This window comes from Canis lupus, chromosome 18 (genome assembly GCF_003254725.2).
Source record: "Canis lupus dingo isolate Sandy chromosome 18, ASM325472v2, whole genome shotgun sequence".
Taxonomy (NCBI): Eukaryota; Metazoa; Chordata; class Mammalia; order Carnivora; family Canidae; genus Canis; species Canis lupus.
In genome coordinates this window covers 10,870,593-10,892,491 of record NC_064260.1, presented here as the reverse complement: position 1 = coordinate 10,892,491, position 21,899 = coordinate 10,870,593, and the positions used below count along the sequence as shown (strand labels likewise).

General features: G+C 40.8%; 1 protein-coding gene across 3 annotated transcripts in view; it reads right to left on the bottom strand.

The window, feature by feature from the left end:
* The window catches only part of VPS41 (VPS41 subunit of HOPS complex), a 173,266-nt gene that overhangs the window by 55,552 nt on the left and 95,815 nt on the right, over window positions 1-21,899 (bottom strand). For 2 of the 3 annotated variants that reach the window (XM_025449198.3, XM_025449199.3), the window contains exons 8-10: window positions 18,549-18,668; window positions 17,217-17,363; window positions 12,720-12,786 (exon numbers count right to left, since the gene is read on the bottom strand). In XM_025449198.3, the coding sequence (XP_025304983.1) occupies window positions 12,720-12,786; window positions 17,217-17,363; window positions 18,549-18,668 (334 nt within the window). The remainder of the gene's footprint in view (window positions 1-12,719; window positions 12,787-17,216; window positions 17,364-18,548; window positions 18,669-21,899) is intronic. The other variant, XM_049096283.1, reaches the window with a different exon arrangement.

Sequence of the window (21,899 nt, the reverse complement as noted above, 5' to 3'; positions counted from 1 at the left end):
GCGCCGGGACACAGCCCAGGATCCGGCCTCCCCCGGGACAGGCAGAGGCCGGGAGGGCCCAGGACAGCAAGGACGCTCCTGCCCCAGCTGAGCAGATCAGCGGCCCCGCCCCGGAGCATCCAGGCCCTGCAGACGGAGAGCTCCGGAGTTCCTGCGGGGGCTGACTCCAGGGCTCCAGAGCTGGCCCCGCCACTGGGGCTGTTCCTCCTGCGGCCTCATGGGGTAAACAACCCCCACTGAGCCCTGCACCAGGCAGGGGGCACAGCAGCTCCCCCAAGTGCTAACACCTGAAAATCAGCACAGCAGGCCCCTCCCCCAGAACACCAGCTAGACGGACAACTTCCAGGAGAAGCCAAGGGACTTAAAGTACGCAGAATCAGAAGATACTCCCCGGTGGTTCTTTTTTTGTTTGTTTGTTTTTGTTTTTGTTTTTGTTTTTGTTTGGTTTTGCTTTTTGATTTGTTTCCTTCCCCCACCCCCCTTTTTTTTCTCCTTTCTTTTTCTTTCTCTTCTTCTTCCCTTTTTTTTTCTTTTTCGTTTTTTTCTTCCTTTTTTTTTCTCTTTCTCTTTTCTTTCCTTCTTTCTCTCCTCTCTTTTTCTCCTTTTCCCAATACAACTTGCTTTTGGCCACTCTGCACTGAGCAAAATGACTAGAAGGAAAACCTCACCTCAAAAGAAAGAATCAGAAACAGTCGTCTCTCCCACAGAGTTACAAAATTTGGATTACAATTCAATGTCAGAAAGCCAATTCAGAAGCACTATTATACAGCTACTGGTGGCTCTAGAAAAAAGCATAAAGGACTCAAGAGACTTCATGACTGCAGAATTTAGAGCTAATCAGGCAGAAATTAAAAATCAATTGAATGAGATGCAATCCAAACTAGAAGTCCTGATGACGAGGGTTAACGAGGTGGAAGAACGAGTGAGTGACATAGAAGACAAGTTGATAGCAAAGAGGGAAACTGAGGAAAAAAGAGACAAACAATTAAAAGACCATGAAGATAGATTAAGGGAAATAAACGACAACCTGAGGAAGAAAAACCTACGTTTAATTGGTGTTCCCGAGGGTGCCGAAAGGGACAGAGGGCCAGAATATGTATTTGAACAAATTCTAGCTGAAAACTTTCCTAATCTGGGAAGGGAAACAGGCATTCAGATCCAGGAAATAGAGAGATCCCCCACTAAAATCAATAAAAACCGTTCAACACCTTGACATTTAATAGTGAAGCTTGCAAATTCCAAAGATAAGGAGAAGATCCTTAAAGCAGCAAGAGACAAGAAATCCCTGACTTTTATGGGGAGGAGTATTAGGGTAACAGCAGACCTCTCCACAGAGACCTGGCAGGCCAGAAAGGGCTGGCAGGATATATTCAGGGTCCTAAATGAGAAGAACATGCAACCAAGAATACTTTATCCAGCAAGGCTCTCATTCAAAATGGAAGGAGAGATAAAGAGCTTCCAAGACAGGCAGCAACTAAAAGAATATGTGACCTCCAAACCAGCTCTGCAAGAAATTTTAAGGGGGACTCTTAAAATTCCCCTTTAAGAAGAAGTTCAGTGGAACAGTCCACAAAAACAAGGACTGAATAGATATCATGATGACACTAAACTCATATCTCTCAATAGTAACTCTGAATGTGAACGGGCTTAATGACCCCATCAAAAGGCGCAGGGTTTCAGACTGGTTAAAAAAGCAGGACCCATCTATTTGCTGTCTACAAGAGACTCATTTTAGACAGAAGGACACCTACAGCCTGAAAATAAAAGGTTGGAGAACCATTTACCATTCGAATGGTCCTCAAAAGAAAGCAGGGGTAGCCATTCTTATATCAGATAAACTAAAATTTACCCCAAAGACTGTAGTGAGAGATGAAGAGGGACACTATATCATACTTAAAGGATCTATTCAACAAAAGGACTTAACAATCCTCAATATATATGCCCCGAATGTGGGAGCTGCCAAATATATAAATCAATTATTAACCAAAGTGAAGAAATACTTAGATAATAATACACTTATACTTGGTGACTTCAATCTAGCTCTTTCTATACTTGATAGGTCTTCTAAGCACAACATCTCCAAAGAAACGAGAGCTTTAAATGATACACGGGACCAGATGGATTTCACAGATATCTACAGAACTTTACATCCAAACTCAACTGAATACACATTCTTCTCAAGCGCACATGGAACTTTCTCCAGAATAGACCACATATTGGGTCACAAATCGGGTCTGAACCGATACCAAAAGATTGGGATCGTCCCCTGCATATTCTCAGACCATAATGCCTTGAAATTAGAACTAAATCACAACAAGAAGTTTGGAAGGACCTCAAACACGTGGAGGTTAAGGACCATCCTGCTAAAAGATGAAAGGGTCAACCAGGAAATTAAGGAAGAATTAAAAAGACCCATGGAAATTAATGAGAATGAAGATACAACCATCCAAAATCTTTGGGATGCAGCAAAAGCAGTCCTGAGGGGGAAATACATCGCAATACAAGCATCCATTCAAAAACTGGAAAGAACTCAAATACAAAAGCTAACCTTACACATAAAGGAGCTAGAGAAAAAACAGCAAATAGATCCTACACCCAAGAGAAGAAGGGAGTTAATAAAGATTCGAGCAGAACTCAACGAAATCGAGACCAGAAGAACTGTGGAACAGATCAACAGAACCAGGAGTTGGTTCTTTGAAAGAATTAATAAGATAGATAAACCATTAGCCAGCCTTATTAAAAAGAAGAGAGAGAAGACTCAAATTAATAAAATCATGAATGAGAAAGGAGAGATCACTACCAACACCAAGGAAATACAAACGATTTTAAAAACATATTATGAACAGCTATACGCCAATAAATTAGGCAATCTAGGAGAAATGGACGCATTCCTGGAAAGCCACAAACTACCAAAACTGGAACAGGAAGAAATAGAAAACCTTAACAGGCCAATAACCAGGGAGGAAATTGAAGCAGTCATCAAAAACCTCCCAAGACACAAGAGTCCAGGGCCAGATGGCTTCTCTGGGGAATTTTATCAAACGTTTAAAGAAGAAACCATACCTATTCTCCTAAAGCTGTTTGGAAAGATAGAAAGAGATGGAGTACTTCCAAATTCGTTCTATGAGGCCAGCATCACCTTAATTCCAAAACCAGACAAAGACCCCACCAAAAAGGACAATTACAGACCAATATCCCTGATGAACATGGATGCAAAAATTCTCAACAAGATACTGGCCAATAGGATCCAACAGTACATTAAGAAAATTATTCACCATGACCAAGTAGGATTTATCCCTGGGACACAAGGCTGGTTCAACACCCGTAAAACAATCAATGTGATTCATCATATCAGCAAGAGAAAAACCAAGAACCATATGATCCTCTCATTGGATGCAGAGAAAGCATTTGACAAAATACAGCATCCATTCCTGATTAAAACTCTTCAGAGTGTAGGGATAGAGGGAACATTCCTCGACATCTTAAAAGCCATCTATGAAAAGCCCACAGCAAATATCATTCTCAATGGGGAAGCACTGGGAGCCTTTCCCCTAAGATCAGGAACAAGACAGGGATGTCCACTCTCACCACTGCTATTCAACATAGTACTGGAAGTCCTAGCCTCAGCAATCAGACAACAAAAAGACATTAAAGGCATTCAAATTGGCAAAGAAGAAGTCAAACTCTCTCTCTTCGCCGATGACATGATACTCTACATAGAAAACCCAAAAGTCTCCACCCCAAGATTGCTAGAACTCATACAGCAATTCGGTAGCGTGGCAGGATACAAAATCAATGCCCAGAAGTCAGTGGCATTTCTATACACTAACAATGAGACTGAAGAAAGAGAAATTAAGGAGTCAATCCCATTTACAATTGCACCCAAAAGCATAAGATACCTAGGAATAAACCTCACCAAAGATGTAAAGGATCTATACCCTCAAAACTATAGAACACTTCTGAAAGAAATTGAGGAAGACACAAAGAGATGGAAAAATATTCCATGCTCATGGATTGGCAGAATTAATATTGTGAAAATGTCAATGTTACCCAGGGCAATATACACGTTTAATGCAATCCCTATCAAAATACCATGGACTTTCTTCAGAGAGTTAGAACAAATTATTTTAAGATTTGTGTGGAATCAGAAAAGACCCCGAATAGCCAGGGGAATTTTAAAAAAGAAAACCATATCTGGGGGCATCACAATGCCAGATTTCAGGTTGTACTACAAAGCTGTGGTCATCAAGACAGTGTGGTACTGGCACAAAAACAGACACATAGATCAGTGGAACAGAATAGAGAATCCAGAAGTGGACCCTGAACTTTATGGGCAACTAATATTCGATAAAGGAGGAAAGACTATCCATTGGAAGAAAGACAGTCTCTTCAATAAATGGTGCTGGGAAAATTGGACATCCACATGCAGAAGAATGAAACTAGACCACGCTCTTTCACCATACACAAAGATAAACTCAAAATGGATGAAAGATCTAAATGTGAGACAAGATTCCATCAAAATCCTAGAGAAGAACACAGGCAACACCCTTTTTGAACTCGGCCATAGTAACTTCTTGCAAGATACATCCACAAAGGCAAAAGAAACAAAAGCAAAAATGAACTATTGGGACTTCATCAAGATAAGAAGCTTTTGCACAGCAAAGGATACAGTCAACAAAACTCAAAGACAACCTACAGAATGGGAGAAGATATTTGCAAATGACATATCAGATAAAGGGCTAGTTTCCAAGATCTATAAAGAACTTATTAAACTCAACACCAAAGAAACAAACAATCCAATCATGAAATGGGCAAAAGACATGAACAGAAATCTCACAGAGGAAGACATAGACATGGCCAACATGCATATGAGAAAATGCTCTGCATCACTTGCCATCAGGGAAATACAAATCAAAACTACAATGAGATACCACCTCACACCAGTGAGAATGGGGAAAATTAACAAGGCAGGAAACAACAAATGTTGGAGAGGATGCGGAGAAAAGGGAACCCTCCTACACTGTTGGTGGGAATGTGAACTGGTGCAGCCACTCTGGAAAACTGTGTGGAGGTTCCTCAAACAGTTAAAAATAGACCTGCCCTACGACCCAGCAATTGCACTGTTGGGGATTTACCCCAAAGATACAAATGCAATGAAACGCCGGGACACCTGCACCCCGATGTTTCTAGCAGCAATGGCCACTATAGCCAAACTGTGGAAGGAGCCTCGGTGTCCAACGAAAGATGAATGGATAAAGAAGATGTGGTTTATGTATACAATGGAATATTACTCAGCTATTAGAAATGACAAATACCCACCATTTGCTTCAACGTGGATGGAACTGGAGGGTATTATGCTGAGTGAAGTAAGTCAGTCGGAGAAGGACAAACATTATATGTTCTCATTCATTTGGGGAATATAAATAATAGTGAAAGGGAAAATAAGGGAAGGGAGAAGAAATGTGTGGGAAATATCAGAAAGGGAGACAGAACGTAAAGACTGCTAACTCTGGGAAACGAACTAGGGGTGGTAGAAGGGGAGGAGGGCGGGGGGTGGGAGTGAATGGGTGACGGGCACTGGGTGTTATTCTGTATGTTAGTAAATTGAACACCAATAAAAAAAAAAAACAAAAAAAAACAAAAAAAAACAAAAAAAAACAAAAAAAAAACAAACAAAAAAATAAATAAAACTAGTGCCAAAAAAAAAAAAAATAAATAAATAAATATTTGAGTTCTGTCATCAGAGATTTTTTTAGTTCTGAATGTCTTGCTCTTTTTTTTTTTTTTTTGTCTTGCTATTTCTTAAAAAAAAAATGTCTTACAGCTTTTTCTGGGTGTTTCTTTCTGGTTTCTTGCTTTCATTGCCAACAATGTTATTCTTCTCCTTATTTACTTTCACTTAAACCTCAGTATGGGATTTGACCTTGGTACTTTCCTGGTACCTTCCTGGTCCTGGTCCGTGGGTGACATCATGGTCCCTGAGCTCTTAGAAAGAGGTGGGGACTGGGACAGCTCTTCAAACTTAGCAGAGTTCCCTCTTACACTGTTTTCATTTAGTACTAAAAACCTGGCCTCTTGCTTTTTGAGACTTCTTGGCACTGCCCCTTCTCTTTTGTCTCTATAGTTCCTCTCCTATTCAGGTTTTATTCTCTTCCAGCCTCAACACACAGCACGAGGTACTCAACTGCTAAGAGTTCACAGAGGCTGCTGGGCTGAGCCCCCCACCTAAGTGCAGCCCCCCACCCACTGAGCAGCCGGTGGTCTTCTCCAGGGAACACCCACCTGCTGTTTGGGAGTTCTCATCTCAAATTCACCATATGCCTCCATGCTCCCCTCTATTGTCTCTCACACAGACACTGACACCACAGTGGGTCTTGTGGCTACTGGTGTTTTTTTCCACTCACTTGTATCTGAGGTTTTCAGGGCTACTCTGTCATTTACTTGTTTTGTAAATGCTGTCAGTGAGTCCCTGGTTGTATGATCTAGTTATTCCATTTTTAGGTGATGCATTGGGCAGACTGGAAAATTATGCTACCACTACCACCATCTTCTGAGAATCCTTCAAGCACAAAATGTTAACGTTATCAGTGAGACACACCAACTTTCCAGCAGCAGGGGCAATGTGGTCAGGTTTAGAGTCACAAACACATAGGTACCGTTGGGCCGTCCACTGCATACTCACTATCAATTTCAGAATGATTGCCAAAAGAAATTAACAAGAACTCTCTTATACCATGAGTCTTACATCTTTGAGGGTTATCAACTACTTAATATACTACTTAAGAATAGCTGAGTACTAATTGGGCATAAGACATTCTTTCAGAAGTATCAGAATGATAAAACCCTGTTTGACTAAAAGATTTTAAGTCTAGAAGCTAATAATAATAATTAAAATACCACAGGCTATGCAAAAACAGAAATGAAGCAAGACACAGTACCAAACCAGGATAATTTATTTTTAGGGGGATTGAGATAAGGATGAAAACAGCAATAATCATGACTGTAAGCTTCTCAAGGGTGGGTATGGTGTTTCTAATAATAAAACATTTCATTATATGTTCATTAAAATATTTTCATCTAAAAAAGTATCTTAAAACGTGTATTAAATTGTACAAGACAAAAATCAAGATTTTAGGTCTGAATACAAAGACCATTCTCCAAATAATTCACAAGCAGTTTATTTCACTTCTTATCAGCGTATTCGGATCCTTAAGTAATGATATTTAAATCAATATTCTTGATTACCACTTGCACTTGTATCATATAGGTTTACAGATACATTTTACTGAAAAATACAGTTATGAAATATATTAGTCTCCTCAGGATAACTCAATCGAAGCTTATTTATACCTTCCCCCCAATTCTCGTTCGGTTGATTTCACGTACGACAGTATTTTAGTCTTCTGACTGTTGTTAAACTAGTTTTTCTCTCTCACTGAGTAACTGACTACGATGGTAGTGTTAGTAACAGCTCTCATTAACCAACATTTCCTATGCGAGAGGGAGTATGTGGAATCCTGTGCATACCATAACAACCCTCTACTTCTTTCGGGGCGGGGCACTGAAGCTCAGAGAAGTTAGGTTACTTAACTAAAGTCACCAACATAGAAGGTAGCACAAGTGGGAATTTGAAGTCTTCCTTTTCCCAGACAGCAGTCACCCAGATATGCACAGGTGAGAAGTGTGCTACAGCCAGTGGGAATCAAGCTAAGGCTTTAACAATTGTGCAGTGGTTCTGCTGCAGCAGCCAGGGTGCCCGGCCCTTCTCTTAAATCTGCTGTGCTACAAGACCAAACAGCACTGAAGCCCGTAGAAGCCTGCACTGCTTCTTTAGTTCTGGCCCATTTTATCTTTGTTGGATTCAAAATGCCCATTAGATGTGACCCGGAGGATCTGGTCCCTTCACTAGAGCTAACTAAAATAATCTGCTATAGATTTGGGCCCCTAAGATTTGTAAAAAAGCAAATGAACAAGAATTTCTCAAGCACCTTGTAAATAGGACCAATTATGTATTCACTTAGGAGCAAGCGGTGAGGCCCATTTGTGATAGAGCCTTATTCTCCAGAGAATTGGACCCCTTGGTCACCAGATGTCAGTATTTCGCAATGGACTGGATAGAATATCCACAGACTTTTCAGTAAGTTTAGACACTCTGCCAGCCAGACCACTGATCTAAGAGAATGCATTTGGAAACCATAACATTCCAGCATCTTCAGGGCTGTGCTCTGAAGCAGATGTGTTACAGTAAAAATGACTTTACCATGTTTTACATCAGGAAACTATGAAGACGACCTAATACACAGCAATAAAATACAAGAGAATGGTTAATACACAAAATAACAAAAATACTCAAGCCAGGAGCCCATAGTATACATAAGACAAAAACCATTTAAAGAAGTGTAGTCTGCAATTTAATTGCATCTTTTCTAATCAATATTCAGCACACTACGTGCTAAATGACAAAGCTAAGCTGATGTGATAAGCTCCTCTGCTCAATTTCAGCACTCAGAAAACAGCACAGATGAGGAGTGATTTTGTGAGCAGCTCACGACATACTGCTTGCACAACAGAAAAAGTGATACTGGTTAAGGACCTGCTGGATCAAAAGGGTCAAACCAAGTAGTTATACTTTAAGTTGTAAATAGGGTACGTCAAAAAATGAAAAGGCAAATGTTGGTGAGGATGTGGAGAAACTAGAACCCTTGTATAAGGCTGGTGGGAATGCAGAATGGTATGGTGCTATGAAAAACAGCATAGAGATTCTACAGAAAAATTAAAAATATAACTATTATATGATCTAACAAGCTTACTTCTGGGTATTCTTCAACCTGTTTACTTTTTTCATAATAAAATGTCAGGGAAAATACTGAACACAGAAGAATTAAGAGATTACAGAGAGTCTAACTGAATTATAACAGAATCCGTACAAAGCTAGATCCTTAAGCAAAAAGCACGGTGATTGATGCCAGAGCTGCCTCGATTCCTCCTGAGCCTCAGGCTAGGGGATGAGCTGCGTCACTCACATGCACGAGAACTGTCCCCTGCTGGAACCGGTGCATCTGGGTCAGCCCAGCCTAACAGGTGGATGGTGAGACACACTTAGGTCTAGGAAAGACATTTATCTCACAGCTCACCTCCACCACCATACAGATCTTTCCTTTCCAGGTCACTGTTTTCCTAATCAATTGGGAGGCTAAAAATAGAACAACGGGCTAAATGCTAAGAGCCATAGCATACAATCAACTGAAGATAAAAATACACAGAAGCTGCTTAATTAAAGTCAAAAAGATGTCCCTGCTCTTCTCCTCCCTCTCTTTCTTCCTGGCTTCTCTCATTTTATATAGATTCTCATATAGTTTTGTGTTTTTTTTTAAAACAAGCTTCCATATGAAATCAAGATGAGGACGCCAATCATGAATTCCTCGCATGTAAGTCATCTGTCCCTGGCAGTAGATACCCAGAAAATGACCCACGAATACTGGCTTCATTTCTCCACAGCTGTCCAAATGCTATTCCATGAAGCCCATGGAAGACTGGTGGAAAGTACCAAAGAGAGAGAGAGTCCTGTGATAATGCAAGAGATCCAAGTTCAAATAAGTATGGCAGGCTTGGACCACAAAAAAACTACTTTTAACAGTGTAATTTGGAAAAAGAAATGACAGCCAAAAAGTTTATGCACAGAGAATGTCTTCATGGGTTGCAATTGCCCAGTGAGCCTTATCTTTATTATTATTATTTTTCATTTATAAGAACAAATTAATATGTTTGAGAGTGAAATCTTTTGTGTTGTTCTTGAGATTCTGATTTATAAGTAAGAGTTAGAAACATCTAGCTTCTAAGAAATGTACAGCCACTGATAGGTCTTTAACCTTGATGCCATTTTCACCTCATTTACTAAAGAACAGTGGCTCACACCATTCAGGGCTAAAGCAAATCGTAATCCAGACCTCCTAATATTTCTCTTTTCCTCTATCCTCGTCAAGGACTCTTATTGAAACCACTTTGCGGGATCCCTGGGTGGCGCAGCGGTTTGGCGCCTGCCTTTGGCCCAGGGCGCGATCCTGGAGACCCGGGATCGAATCCCACATCAGGCTCCCGGTGCATGGAGCCTGCTTCTCCCTCTGCCTGTGTCTCTGCCTCTCTCTCTCTCTGTGACTATCATAAATAAATAAAAATTAAAAAAAAAAAAAAAAAAGAAACCACTTTGCCTCCTGCTATGGAAATGGTTTATATTCTTAAAGGTTTGCTCTTAAGAGGGGGAAAAATGGTACTTAACCACTAACTATAGTGGTAAAACGTCAGTAATGTAATACTGCCAGCACCCACACACGGTCTATTTCACGTAAATTGTAGTACAGATGAACTATACTTTAATAACGTGATCCCAGGGCTCTGGGGCCACCGCCAGAGACATTAACATTAACAGTTAACAGAGACTGACATTAACAGTCGCAGAGCTGGGCTGGAAGTCTGCATGGTAATAATCACCACCATGATTCAGTGAGCGCCTACTGTATGCCAAGCACGTGATAAAGCTGTTACTTACGTCTCAGTCTCACAACAGATGGCAAAGGTAGGTCTTATCACCTCCATTTTACAGGGGCAGAAAGCCTGGCTGGGGAAGGCGAAGCAAGCTCATCAAGACTATACGGGAATTTGGCAAACTGCCCTGTATCCCCAGAAGCTGGTGGTGGTTCTACAGTTAGATTCTAACCATTTCTAATGGCACTGCAGTATGATCTGAGATAAGATATTTACATCCCTGAGCCCCCACTCTCTTCGTGGTTGAACTGAGAAGCCAACTGACTGCCCCTCGTGGGGCTGCCATGAGGAGGAAGTGAACCGAAGCAGGTGAAGCACAGAGAGCACCGGCCCATGCCTTGTGCGGAGCAATGGACATCAGCTGAGGAGAGAAGAGGATGCTTGCTACACTTTTATGCCTTCCTGGCAATTCTTCCAACCTTAAAAACTCCCAGAGTGTTTTTTTGTGGTTTTCTTTAGGGTTTTTTTTGTGTGTGTGTTTTTCACTCATTTGTATTTAAAATATTGTAATACTTTCTCTCACTATGCACTGACATGTTCAGAGGTTTTTGCTAGGAGGCAGGAAAGAAGGCAGAAGACACTGAAATAATGACCGTGACCTGGGAGTTTCCAGTCGTCTCTGGTTTCCTGTTCCTCTCAGTTCTTCTCAGGACCACTATATCCTGCAGATGCTTGTTCTGTCCACACTCAGAGCAATCCCAACTATGCACGGATTTCTCCCTCTAAGGCAAAAAATTATTAAAAAGTACAAAACATCCCAGATTGAAAAGCTGTGACCATATTAGCCATGGGAGTAATACACATATTTCTGGTTTTAGAAACACAGTCGTGTGCAAATGATTTAGCTTCACCCTGTTATAAGGACCCATCAAAGTGATATTGCCCACCCATCATCTGAAGAGGCAAATGAACTTTCCAGTTGACTTATAATACGGTAAAACTTTGCCACACAACTTTGTCTCCTCCTGCTTGGTTCTAAATAATCCAAAAATAGCTTTTACTATATCTGTTTAATTGGGAAAAGTCCTTCTGCTTTCATCCTTTCTGTCTGAATAACTTTCACACTAAGTTATGAAACTAAGATGTAAAAAGTAGTGATAGATCATCTTTCACATCTGTCTCCTAAATGTGTGTTTCCTTGAGTCCATTCAATACTCGGTATTATTCAGTATCTACAATGTGCCATGTCCCTGAGATACAAACACTGAGCAGAGACAGAATTGTCTGGTAGAAGGGACCAACCCACACTGAAATCACAGCAAGTGACATAGGTGTAAGAAGGGGAGTGACACGTATGCTTCAGAGGGGAAGGTCTGACCCAGGTGACAAGGTCCAGTGTGCTCTCCCGGTGGGCTTTCTCAAGCAATACTTGAGCTGAGGAATGATTAAGGGTCAATGAAGTATAAAAAGGCAAGAAGAGCCCTCTAGAGGGACCTGAAGAAGAAGCATGGATGGGTGGAAGGTGGCCAGTGTGGCTGCAGTGCAGAGACCAAGGAAGAGCTTTGTATGAGCTAACACTGTGGAGGCTGGGGAGGGGTGAGGGCAGCACAGATCCCTGCTCTCACGCCCAGAGTCTCATCTCCTTGATACATACAACGGGAATGGGCTGAAGGGTGGCGACATGATTTGATTTGTGTGCTGACTGCAGTGGGGAGACCAGATCGCCATAATTCACAGTGGCAGATGAACCAGTCAGGGGGCTGCTGTAGTGATCCAGAGAAAAGATTATGGCAGTTCGGACCAGACCAGTGATGATGAAAATTAGTATATTCAGAGAATACACATGATAGGACCAGGGGTCAGTACCTTGCTATGAGCTGCGCATGCATGAACTCTCCAAATTCCGAACAACCCAAGGGAAAGGTGTTCTTTCCCACATTTTATAGATGAGAATGCAGAGGCATGCAGAAATCTGCCCAAAGTCCAGGTGGGAAACAACAGAACCTGAACCCATGGTTATTCAACTTCAAAGCCAACTATCAAGTACTGCATGAAAATCAGAACTATATTTAGAAAGAAGGGTCTCCATAGCAAAGTTTCAAAACTTAAAAACAAAAGCTTCTTGACCTACTTCACTAAGGTCCCAAGTGATGAGCTCTGAAAAGGAACACGATTTTAAGGTTTCCCTTTATTGAAATGGACTCTCTTTTGTTGTCTTACACTCCTAGAAGGCTTACCTATTTCAACATATCGACTTGGCAAGTCCCGCATTTCACTGGCATGCCGTTCCTTCACTGAGCAGATCTAGAAAATAAATTCACAGGTTATTTTACTTATCTGATGGAAAAATCTTCATAACATTTCATTCAATATACTATAGTTTTGTTAAATTAGCCATGTAGCCCCAAGATGGAGCACACACAATCCACTTGATGACTTAAAATGATAGAAATTAATTTCAATGACACATAGGAACCATTGCTTATGTTCTCCAACATTATTCTTCAGTAAAGTCTTATTCAAGGACAAAGGAAGAAGGGAACCTATAATATCAGTTTAACATGTTTCCAATGACCCATTTCTGTACCTCCACTTAGGGCCTACTTCTACCATCGTCCAAATAGAGCTGTGGTAACCAAAACACCCAGTGACTAACCTGAGCAACATTCACTTTAGGCTTGTGTTCTCACTACATGTCAGTCATTTGCTTCACTGCTAAGTAATACTTTACATATAAGTGGTATCATGCTCCTCTTCTCTCATTTTAAAATTTAAAAAAAATCTTTTAAAATCAGTGTATAATATGATGTAATAATATATTATAATAACACAATATATAGTATTATATATATCATGATCCCAGAGTCCTGGGAATAATAGAAAGTAATCCATAAATAATATTAACCAATAGAAAGTAATCCATATATAATATTAACCAGCACTTTGAGCAACTACTGAGCACCAGCCCTGAGTTAAGGGTTTTGAGAAATAGACACAGTTCTCTTCTTAGAGTATGATGCAGTGAGGACGCCACAAAAAGAAGTCCTTTCACTCAAAGGTGAGGGGGGTACAGAAGTACAAAGCAGAGGCATCTCCTGGCAGGGGAGGAAGCCTCCTCCCAAAAAAGGAACTCATGCCAAGGCTGGACTGTTTCTCTGGCCATGCTACAACCTCTCTGAAGACCAGCACACTGGCGGTACTGACGGCTGGGCTCTCCTCTCCCCTCCTCAGTTCTGTGGTCTGAGCTCTATCCCAGTTTGTGCCTCAGAGCAGTAGCAGCAGGTGCAGGTAGGTGAGAGTGAAGCACTATCCTAACTTCCCATCCTGCATAACAACAGATCAATGATTTCAAGAGCCTCTGCACTGACAGGCAGGTTCTCACTCAGGAATGCTAATTTGCTCCATCCAACTGTCTCCTCCACTTCTCCACTTAGGTGTCTAACAGCATCTCAAGCGGACACACACAAAAACATCTCCCGACTTTCCCTCTCAACGTGTTCCATCAGCAGTCTCTCCCATGTCAGTAAAAGGTGGCTTCATTACATTCCTTTTCCCAGCTTCTCAGGTTAAAGGAGAGTCACCATTGACTTCTTTTTCTTATATCCCACATCAAACCATCAATACATCCTATGAAGGTCTACCCTTAAAATACATCCAGAATCTAGTCATTCCCATCAGCTCCACTAGGCTGATCTAACACACCAGGATTTTTACTGAGGTTCCTGCAGTACCCTTCTCCCCAGTCTCTCATCTTCACTGCCCCTTTGCTGTTTGGCTCCACATAGCAGAGTGATCCTTTCAAAATCCAAGTTAGATCATTTAACTAAGTCCATTGCTCAAAACCCCTCTGTTGGCTTCCCATCTCACTCACATTAAAAGCCAAAGATTACACAAAGGCCTGTGAGGCCCTACATGATCTGCCCCTACATAATGCACCCACCTCCCTCTCTCCCTCAGGTCTTCTATTTCTCTCCTCCACACCTGCTCCAGCCACCATGGTGAGAATGGCTTTATGTCCCATAAAGACACACCAATCACACTCCTGCCTCAAGGATTTGCCCTGGCTGCTGTCCCTGCTGACACCTCTCTCCCCCGAGCTGCATGACCTCCTCCCTCCAGATCTCTGGCAAACAACACATTCTTTATGAGAGAGGTCTTCCCTGGACAGACATACATTAAATGCCACCCACCCTGACCCCTCTCCTCATTTCCCTAACTACTTCCCTCAGTATTTACCAATAACAACATGGTATAGTCACTTGTTTGTCCATCTTCCCCCTAGAACCTAAAGTTGCCCAGGAAAGAATTCATCTGTTCCTTTAAGTATCTGCAACACCCCAACACTGTTGCCTGGCACATCAGTAAGTAATTGATGGGTGAATGAAAACAGGAAATGGTTAGCTCTAACTGCACACTCTGCTACAATGTGTGGCTATTTCTCCCCAACAAGACTGCTCTCTGAGAGGAGAGATAATGTCCTATCTTCCGCCTCGGCAGAACACGGGGGTGGGGGGGTTGGGGGGGTGGGATTCTCAACTGAGAGGCAGCACCCAATGTCCTGCTAATTGAGCTGGAATAAGAAGAATTCCCAATAAAAAGAAACATTTGATATGAAAACTTACATATATGAGTTGGATCATGATTTGGGCACAATGAAAGCATGGTAGTTTCCCATGGCTGCTCTAACAGACTACCACAAACTTGGTGGTTTAAAATAACAGAATGTGGGGCACCTGGGTGGCTCAGTCAGTTAAGCATCTGCCTTCAGCTCGGGTCGTGATCCTGGGGTCCTGGGATCAAACCCACATTGGGCTCCCTTCTCAGAGAGGAACCTGCTTCTCCCTCTCCCTCTGCTGCACCCCCTCTTGTGCTTTCTTGCTCTAACAAATAAATAAAATCTTAATTAAATAAAATAACAGAAATTTGTCCTTTCAAAGTTCTGAAGGCTAGAAGTCTAAAACCAGTTTCACTGAACCCAAATCAAGGTGTTGGCAGGGCTGCACACCCCCAAGAGGCTCTAGAGGAGAAGCTCTCTGTGACATGCTTCTTCTAGCTTCTGGCGGCTGTGGGCATTCCCTTGGATAGGGCTTTAAAGGGAGGGGTGTCAGCAAGGCAGTCCCCCTCTCCCCGCTTATGGTGCCTTCCACTTCTCTGTGGTGGTGCTCCTTCTGTAAGAATACCATAAGAATGTAAGACTGCATTTAGGGACCACCCAGATCAAGAAGGACAATCTTCCCATCTCAAGATCCTTAACTCATGGTAGGTCATGCCATACAGAGAAACATTTATGGGTTGTGGGGTTAGGACATGCTATTTCTGAGGGCCATTATTCAGCTGAAGAGAGACAGCTTTTCTGGTAGCAATCAGTAAACTTATGTGTCCCTATAGCCTAATTGTCCTTGTCTTTCCCCAAAAGAAAAGAAAATCACAACTTTAAACAACAAAAAGCCACTTGGTCATTTAAGGAATTAAAAAAAAAAAATCAAGAACATGAGTTTATTGGATGAGTAGCCACAAATACAGGGTAAGGAGACTAGAGAATCACTTTTAGTTTAGTTTTTTTTTTTTTTTAATCCTAGACTATTGGGCACACCTCTTCTGCTACTCTAAATATGAATCAGGCTATGTTCATTTCATGCATGATGATAAGAAAGAAAGAACTTGAATCATACAAACCTAAGGGTCACGAGGACCTTACTTCAAGTTAACAATCCTTGTTTTGCTTAATAAGAAGCACTGCACTAACAATTTTTATGCTTTCCTTTTCCAGAGAAGAGTACATTTCAAATAACCATGTCTCTTTCAAGAGTTTTCTAGAATTTCATGGAACAATGACAACTGAGGTTTATGAAGCCCTTGCAATATGTCAGATTCTATGCTCAGCTATTTGTACACATTACCTCATTTAATTCTCCCCAGAGCTCACACAGGTGTTCAATCAGTGCTCCATTTGTGGATGAGGAGAGTAAGGCTTAGGCTCACTCAGGAAGTATGTGAAGTTAGAACTGATCCCAAACCTGTCCAACTTTAAAGCCTGAGTAAGCTGGGATACTTTCTTACACTATTCTTAGCTAATTTTTTGTTTATTTTGTTTAGATTAAATTATATATTTTTAAAGGGAAGCCAACAACTTTGGGTTTGAAATATGTAATACAAGGCAAACACTGGCACGCGAAAAATAAATGTGAATGAGCTTTGTAGAATGGCTAAATTTCATTTACCCAGGCACACAAAGGGCAGATAGTTGTATGCCAGAGAAAAGCCCCTAATTTTATCAATAATAAGTCTGGGCCTCTGCTCCATCCAATTATGACCAAGCAAGTGGGATGATTTAGCTTTAGAGTTCTTTTTCTACCATCAATGCTAATGAAGAAGCTAAGGGTAATGGAAAGAACAATAAAGAATGGAAAACCTGACAAACCAACGAAACCAACCACAGGTTCCATAAATAGCTAAGGCCAACGGGTGACAGGAAATTTAAAGATGATCACAAATGGCAGCACCATTGTGAACAAGGAAGAGTTCACAATTTGTTCTGCATGGCAAGGAAAAGAAAGACTATCTCCAAATTGATGCATATGAGAGGATCTGAGCATAAATGAATAGGACATGACGATAATATTCAGGGGAAAATATTTTGGTTCCAAGAAGCCATTCAAGAACTCATATTCTTCTGGACCATTCTCAGTGGATCTATAACAACACAGACTTATTATAAAGACAAGCAAAACCACCTTGACAGAAGTCCCCCAGCCAATAATCAGCGTCACGCTGTCCTTCCAGCAGAGGCTGCAGGGATACATATCTGGGCGAAGACTTATATCATCCCGGGGCACATTGGTGATTCTCTGCTTTGAGGTGATGTCAAAAATCTTCACACCCTGGAAAATACAATTGCATTAAGCGTCCTCTCCTCAGGAGAAGGAAAGGAAAGGAAAAATTTATTAACAGCCACTGCCATACACCACCAATAACTAGCACTGCAAAATATTGACAGTGTTTATTGAGCACGGCTGGGAGCCATGCAAAAAAAAAAAAAAAAAAAAAAAAAGCTTCTACTCCACAAACCCTGTGAGAACCCACAACAAAAGAAAACCTCTACCCTTCTTCCTGGACAAAAGAGAGTTTATTAGCAGACAGCATCGGTGGCTCAAATACAACACAAATGTGAAATGGACAGATATCAAGCACCACATTTCCAAAATGACAGACAAGTAACACTTCTAATTGTATTGTTCCACTATAGAAATGTGGAGTTTTTTGTTTTGTTTTTTTTTTTAGAAAAGCTTTGAATCTGACAAACCTGCGTTTTCTTTATGTGTAAAGAAAACCATACCTGACATTTTAAAGCATTGAAATGGAAACATCAAGCAAGCAGCTAACTAAAAATAAACCAACAGGTCACAGGTTTGCTTACCTTTAACTGTGACCTGGGAGAAGTTTGAAAAGTCCTGAATAGCAAAGTAGGTTCTGGGAGAAGTCTACCACTTAAAACTGAACAGAACGAATTTACTAAATTATACCCTGAAATCCCAAAAGATATGCCAGATGTCAAAAGCTAATTTTTAAACTTTCTACTCACCCTATCTCATATTGAGTAAAAACCTTAAATAGGAGGCAACACCAAAAATTACAATCTACTTTTTAAAAAGCGGGCTTCTTTTTCACCTGTGATTGTACTGGGAGTAAAACAAGATTGGCTATTCCTGTTCTTGTTCCATAGTGGCTGTTACTTGCCCTTGGCTAACAGGCAAATGGTATTTTCAACACCACATTCCCAATGCAATCCTTCAATTATTAAGATGCCTTTTCATTTTCTTGGCTATTCTCCATGGCTCAGGTTTCTTACTCCAAAACAAAGCCCAGCATATGTTGGGAATTACTCTATTATGAAAGCCAAAGGCAATCTAATCTCTTTAACCTTCCAGGTACAAGGGTGTTTCCACTTGTATGTCTTAGAAAAGACCACCGCAGTCAGTGGCATCCTTCCCTTTGTCACAGCTCTCCCAAGGTGGCCACTTTTCTGGTTCTGAAGAAGAATCAGGAAGATGAAGATGTGCTTTTACCATATTATTGGCCCAAGCAATCAGATGGCCTCTCCACTTCACACTCCTTATGTTCCCTTCCCCTTCGTGCAAAACAGAAGACTTCCATCTGCTCATCCAAGATCGTTCAAATAGCAGCAACTAGGGACAAATATAAAAGATTTTTTAAAACTAAGAAGCATATATTAGATTTCTTTTTTCTTTTTCTTTTTCTTTTTTTTTTTTTGCCGTTCCACTGAATGATGTTACTACAACGTCAAGCCACAAGATGGCACCAAAATACCAAAATTCATGGAGAAAATACAGATTAGTCAGTTCGTGTCACAGAAAGTTCTTCAAGTGATTGCCCAGAAATTAATTTATTTTGTAACTTGGGAAATCAAAATCTCATAATTTTTTCCTTGAAAGTAAAATACTAGTCATGGTTTAAACTGCAATAGTCAGAGAGCAACCTGTTTTTCATTTAACCCACAAAAAATAATTTAACAATGATGCCTGAAGAGTAATTCATCTCATAAAATAAGACAAACTTGGGGATCCCTGGGTGGCGCAGCGGTTTAGTGCCTGCCTTTGGCCCAGGGCGCGATCCTGGAGACCCGGGATCGAATCCCACGTCGGGCTCCCGGTGCATGGAGCTTGCTTCTCCCTCTGCCTGTGTCTCTGCCCCTCTCTCTCTCTCTCTCACTGTGTGCCTATCATAAATAAATAAAAAATTAAAAAAATATATTAAAAAAAATAAAATAAAAAAATAAAATAAGACAAACTTGCTTTAGGATTAAGCTTCTTTAAATAGTTTATAGTTAGCTAGGGTCTTTATTTTAAAAGAAAGAATCTATAATAAAAAATCTGCTGGGGGTCCACCTGGCTGGCTTAGTCAGTGGAGCATGAGACTCCTGACCTGGGGGTTGTAAGTTCTAGCCCCACACTGGATGTAAGAGATTGCTTAAAAATAAAATCTTAAAAAAAAAAAATTCTGCCAGATAAATTTTATTACTAAATTTAACTGGTTAAAATATCTAAGACTGGTGAAAATGTAGTTCTAGTATTTCATGCATTATTGACACAGTATTTTTTCTTGATATATCCAATTTAAATCCCTTAAGACATTTATACAATATAACATATATAATTTATATAATATATAATTTACAATATATAACTTCAGAATGCAATCCTGAAATATATGTTTACCTCTTAAAAGCAATGCTGATGATAGATTCCATCACAGATTTTTAAAAATTCCAATCTTTAGAGTAAATTTCAGTTTATCTTAAGCATAGTCTGTGTCCCTTCCCACCTCTAAAGGGGAAAGATCGGTAACAAGAGAAAGAGAATAAATTCATATTTAATTTATATTTCTTACAGATCTTTCTCAATACTTAGTCTCCTTCAGTCAAAAGGGGCACACACAGACAACACACCAAAACTGTAAAATGAAGTGTCCATCTTCACAAATGCACTGAGGATGGTCACTTTAAAATGACATAAATGTCTGAAGTTCTCTATTATCCATGTAAAAGAAAGGTGGCCTCACATAGTCCATAATGGAGAGGGCTTTTACTGACCATATAGGATCCTGTCTTCCCATCAAATACAAGATATCCTCTTTGCTCTCGAAGCTCTTCCCACCCGTCTCATCCTTTCTCAGTCCAGGTTCTAAGTAAGAAATCACTACTACCATGCCTCCCTGCTCCCAGTTCAAGACCCAGAAATCTGTCCTCTGTCTGTTGATTCTCCCTCTCCCTGGGCCATGATGCAAAAAACACAGTCAAGAAGGTCACTGAAGGTGTTTAGTATTTTGTGACTGGGTAAGTGAAATCTGAGGAAGGAGAAGAAAGCCTGAGAATATAGCCTCCTGCTGTACACATTCCACTAAAGATGGGTAACTAAAAACAATTATATTAAACATGAGGAATTGGTAAGATCATGTCTATCTTCCACCTGTGGTGGATCAGATGGGAAAGGATTTTAAGAAGTGGGCTGTGCCCCCAGAGTGCCCCATAATGACCTGCTAGAAGGAGTGACTGGCTGGATAGCAAGGAGCAAAGTGTGGTGTGGCACGGCATCAGATTCCTCTCCCTCTGATCCCACCTAGGGGTGACCGATGCTGCATGAAAGGGGGACAATCCACACCTGTGCAAGGAAAATTAAATATGACCCAAATTTTAAATTAAGACAACTACTGAACATGACCGAAAGAAAGCGTCAGTGAAGGCCAAGATTTAACTCCCTACAGGAAAAAGCCCATCTGGAAAGGAGCTGGTAGGGTAGGTACTAGCATGCCAAAACACCTTCTGCTCAGTGTAATGGGGTGGAGGTAGGGGAATCAGGGGGAAAACTGCGCTCAGGGACACACAGGCCATGGTCAGCATTGGTAGTGTCATGGGAGTAGCCACTCCTGCTGTCATTTGGCCACACAGCTTGGGAGAAGAAAACAAATGTGCTGGCAATGGGGTGGGGGCCCACCAGTGGCGGCTGTGCACCACAAGCGGTGGGCAGCATTCACACAAACTTTAAAGTGCCTCAGTGATTACAGAAAGCAGGCTTTTAACACGTACATCACTTTCCTGCTGCATCAATGATTATACTCTTTGGAAGCTGTTTCCCCAACAGACAATTGTGTTCCAATCCAGGCACGAAGGAGAACATAAAACTTCCTTCTATCATGTCCAGAATAAAAGATTTGGACAAGTTCTCACAAAATCTATGACACATTTGCAGCAACGACAACTGTGAATACTGAATATAGACTTCTCCCAGTAAATATGAACAAGAAAAGATACCAGCAATATGGAAAAACTCAGTATTTGAAAACAACAGTACTTATAAGAGACATCTCCCTTATTCCCTATCTCACTCCTAACTCCACATGAATGAGATCATCCATCAAGCGGACAAGAACTTTAAAAATAATTCTTCTGTTCTTAGGTGACAACAAAATCAAGCAAATTCACACCCAAAGGATAAGAAACACAAAGTAAAGTTGAAATTAAAATAATATATACTCTATATGGAGTAGGAAAGGAAATCATACTGTGACCAGAGCACTTTTGAAAACGAGAACACAAATGCTGCAAATCTAAACTTCAGGGGATGTGGTTGAAGTTGTAAACAAGGGAGTGAGTCTACAGCTCTAAAAGAAAAGGAACAAAAACAAATGTGCATGCACTAGCTACATGACAAAAACAAAAATACTTTATTGAGAGATGTAACAGGAGAGCTACAGAAATGTGAAGACATATTATCTTCCTGGATATTAAGACTCAAAATTCTCACTGAAGAGCCTTAGTTTTAGTAGTTAATCTGCGATTTTAATGGAAGTGCACTGAAAACCCCAAAGGAATTATTTATAGAACTTCCAAAATGTTATCA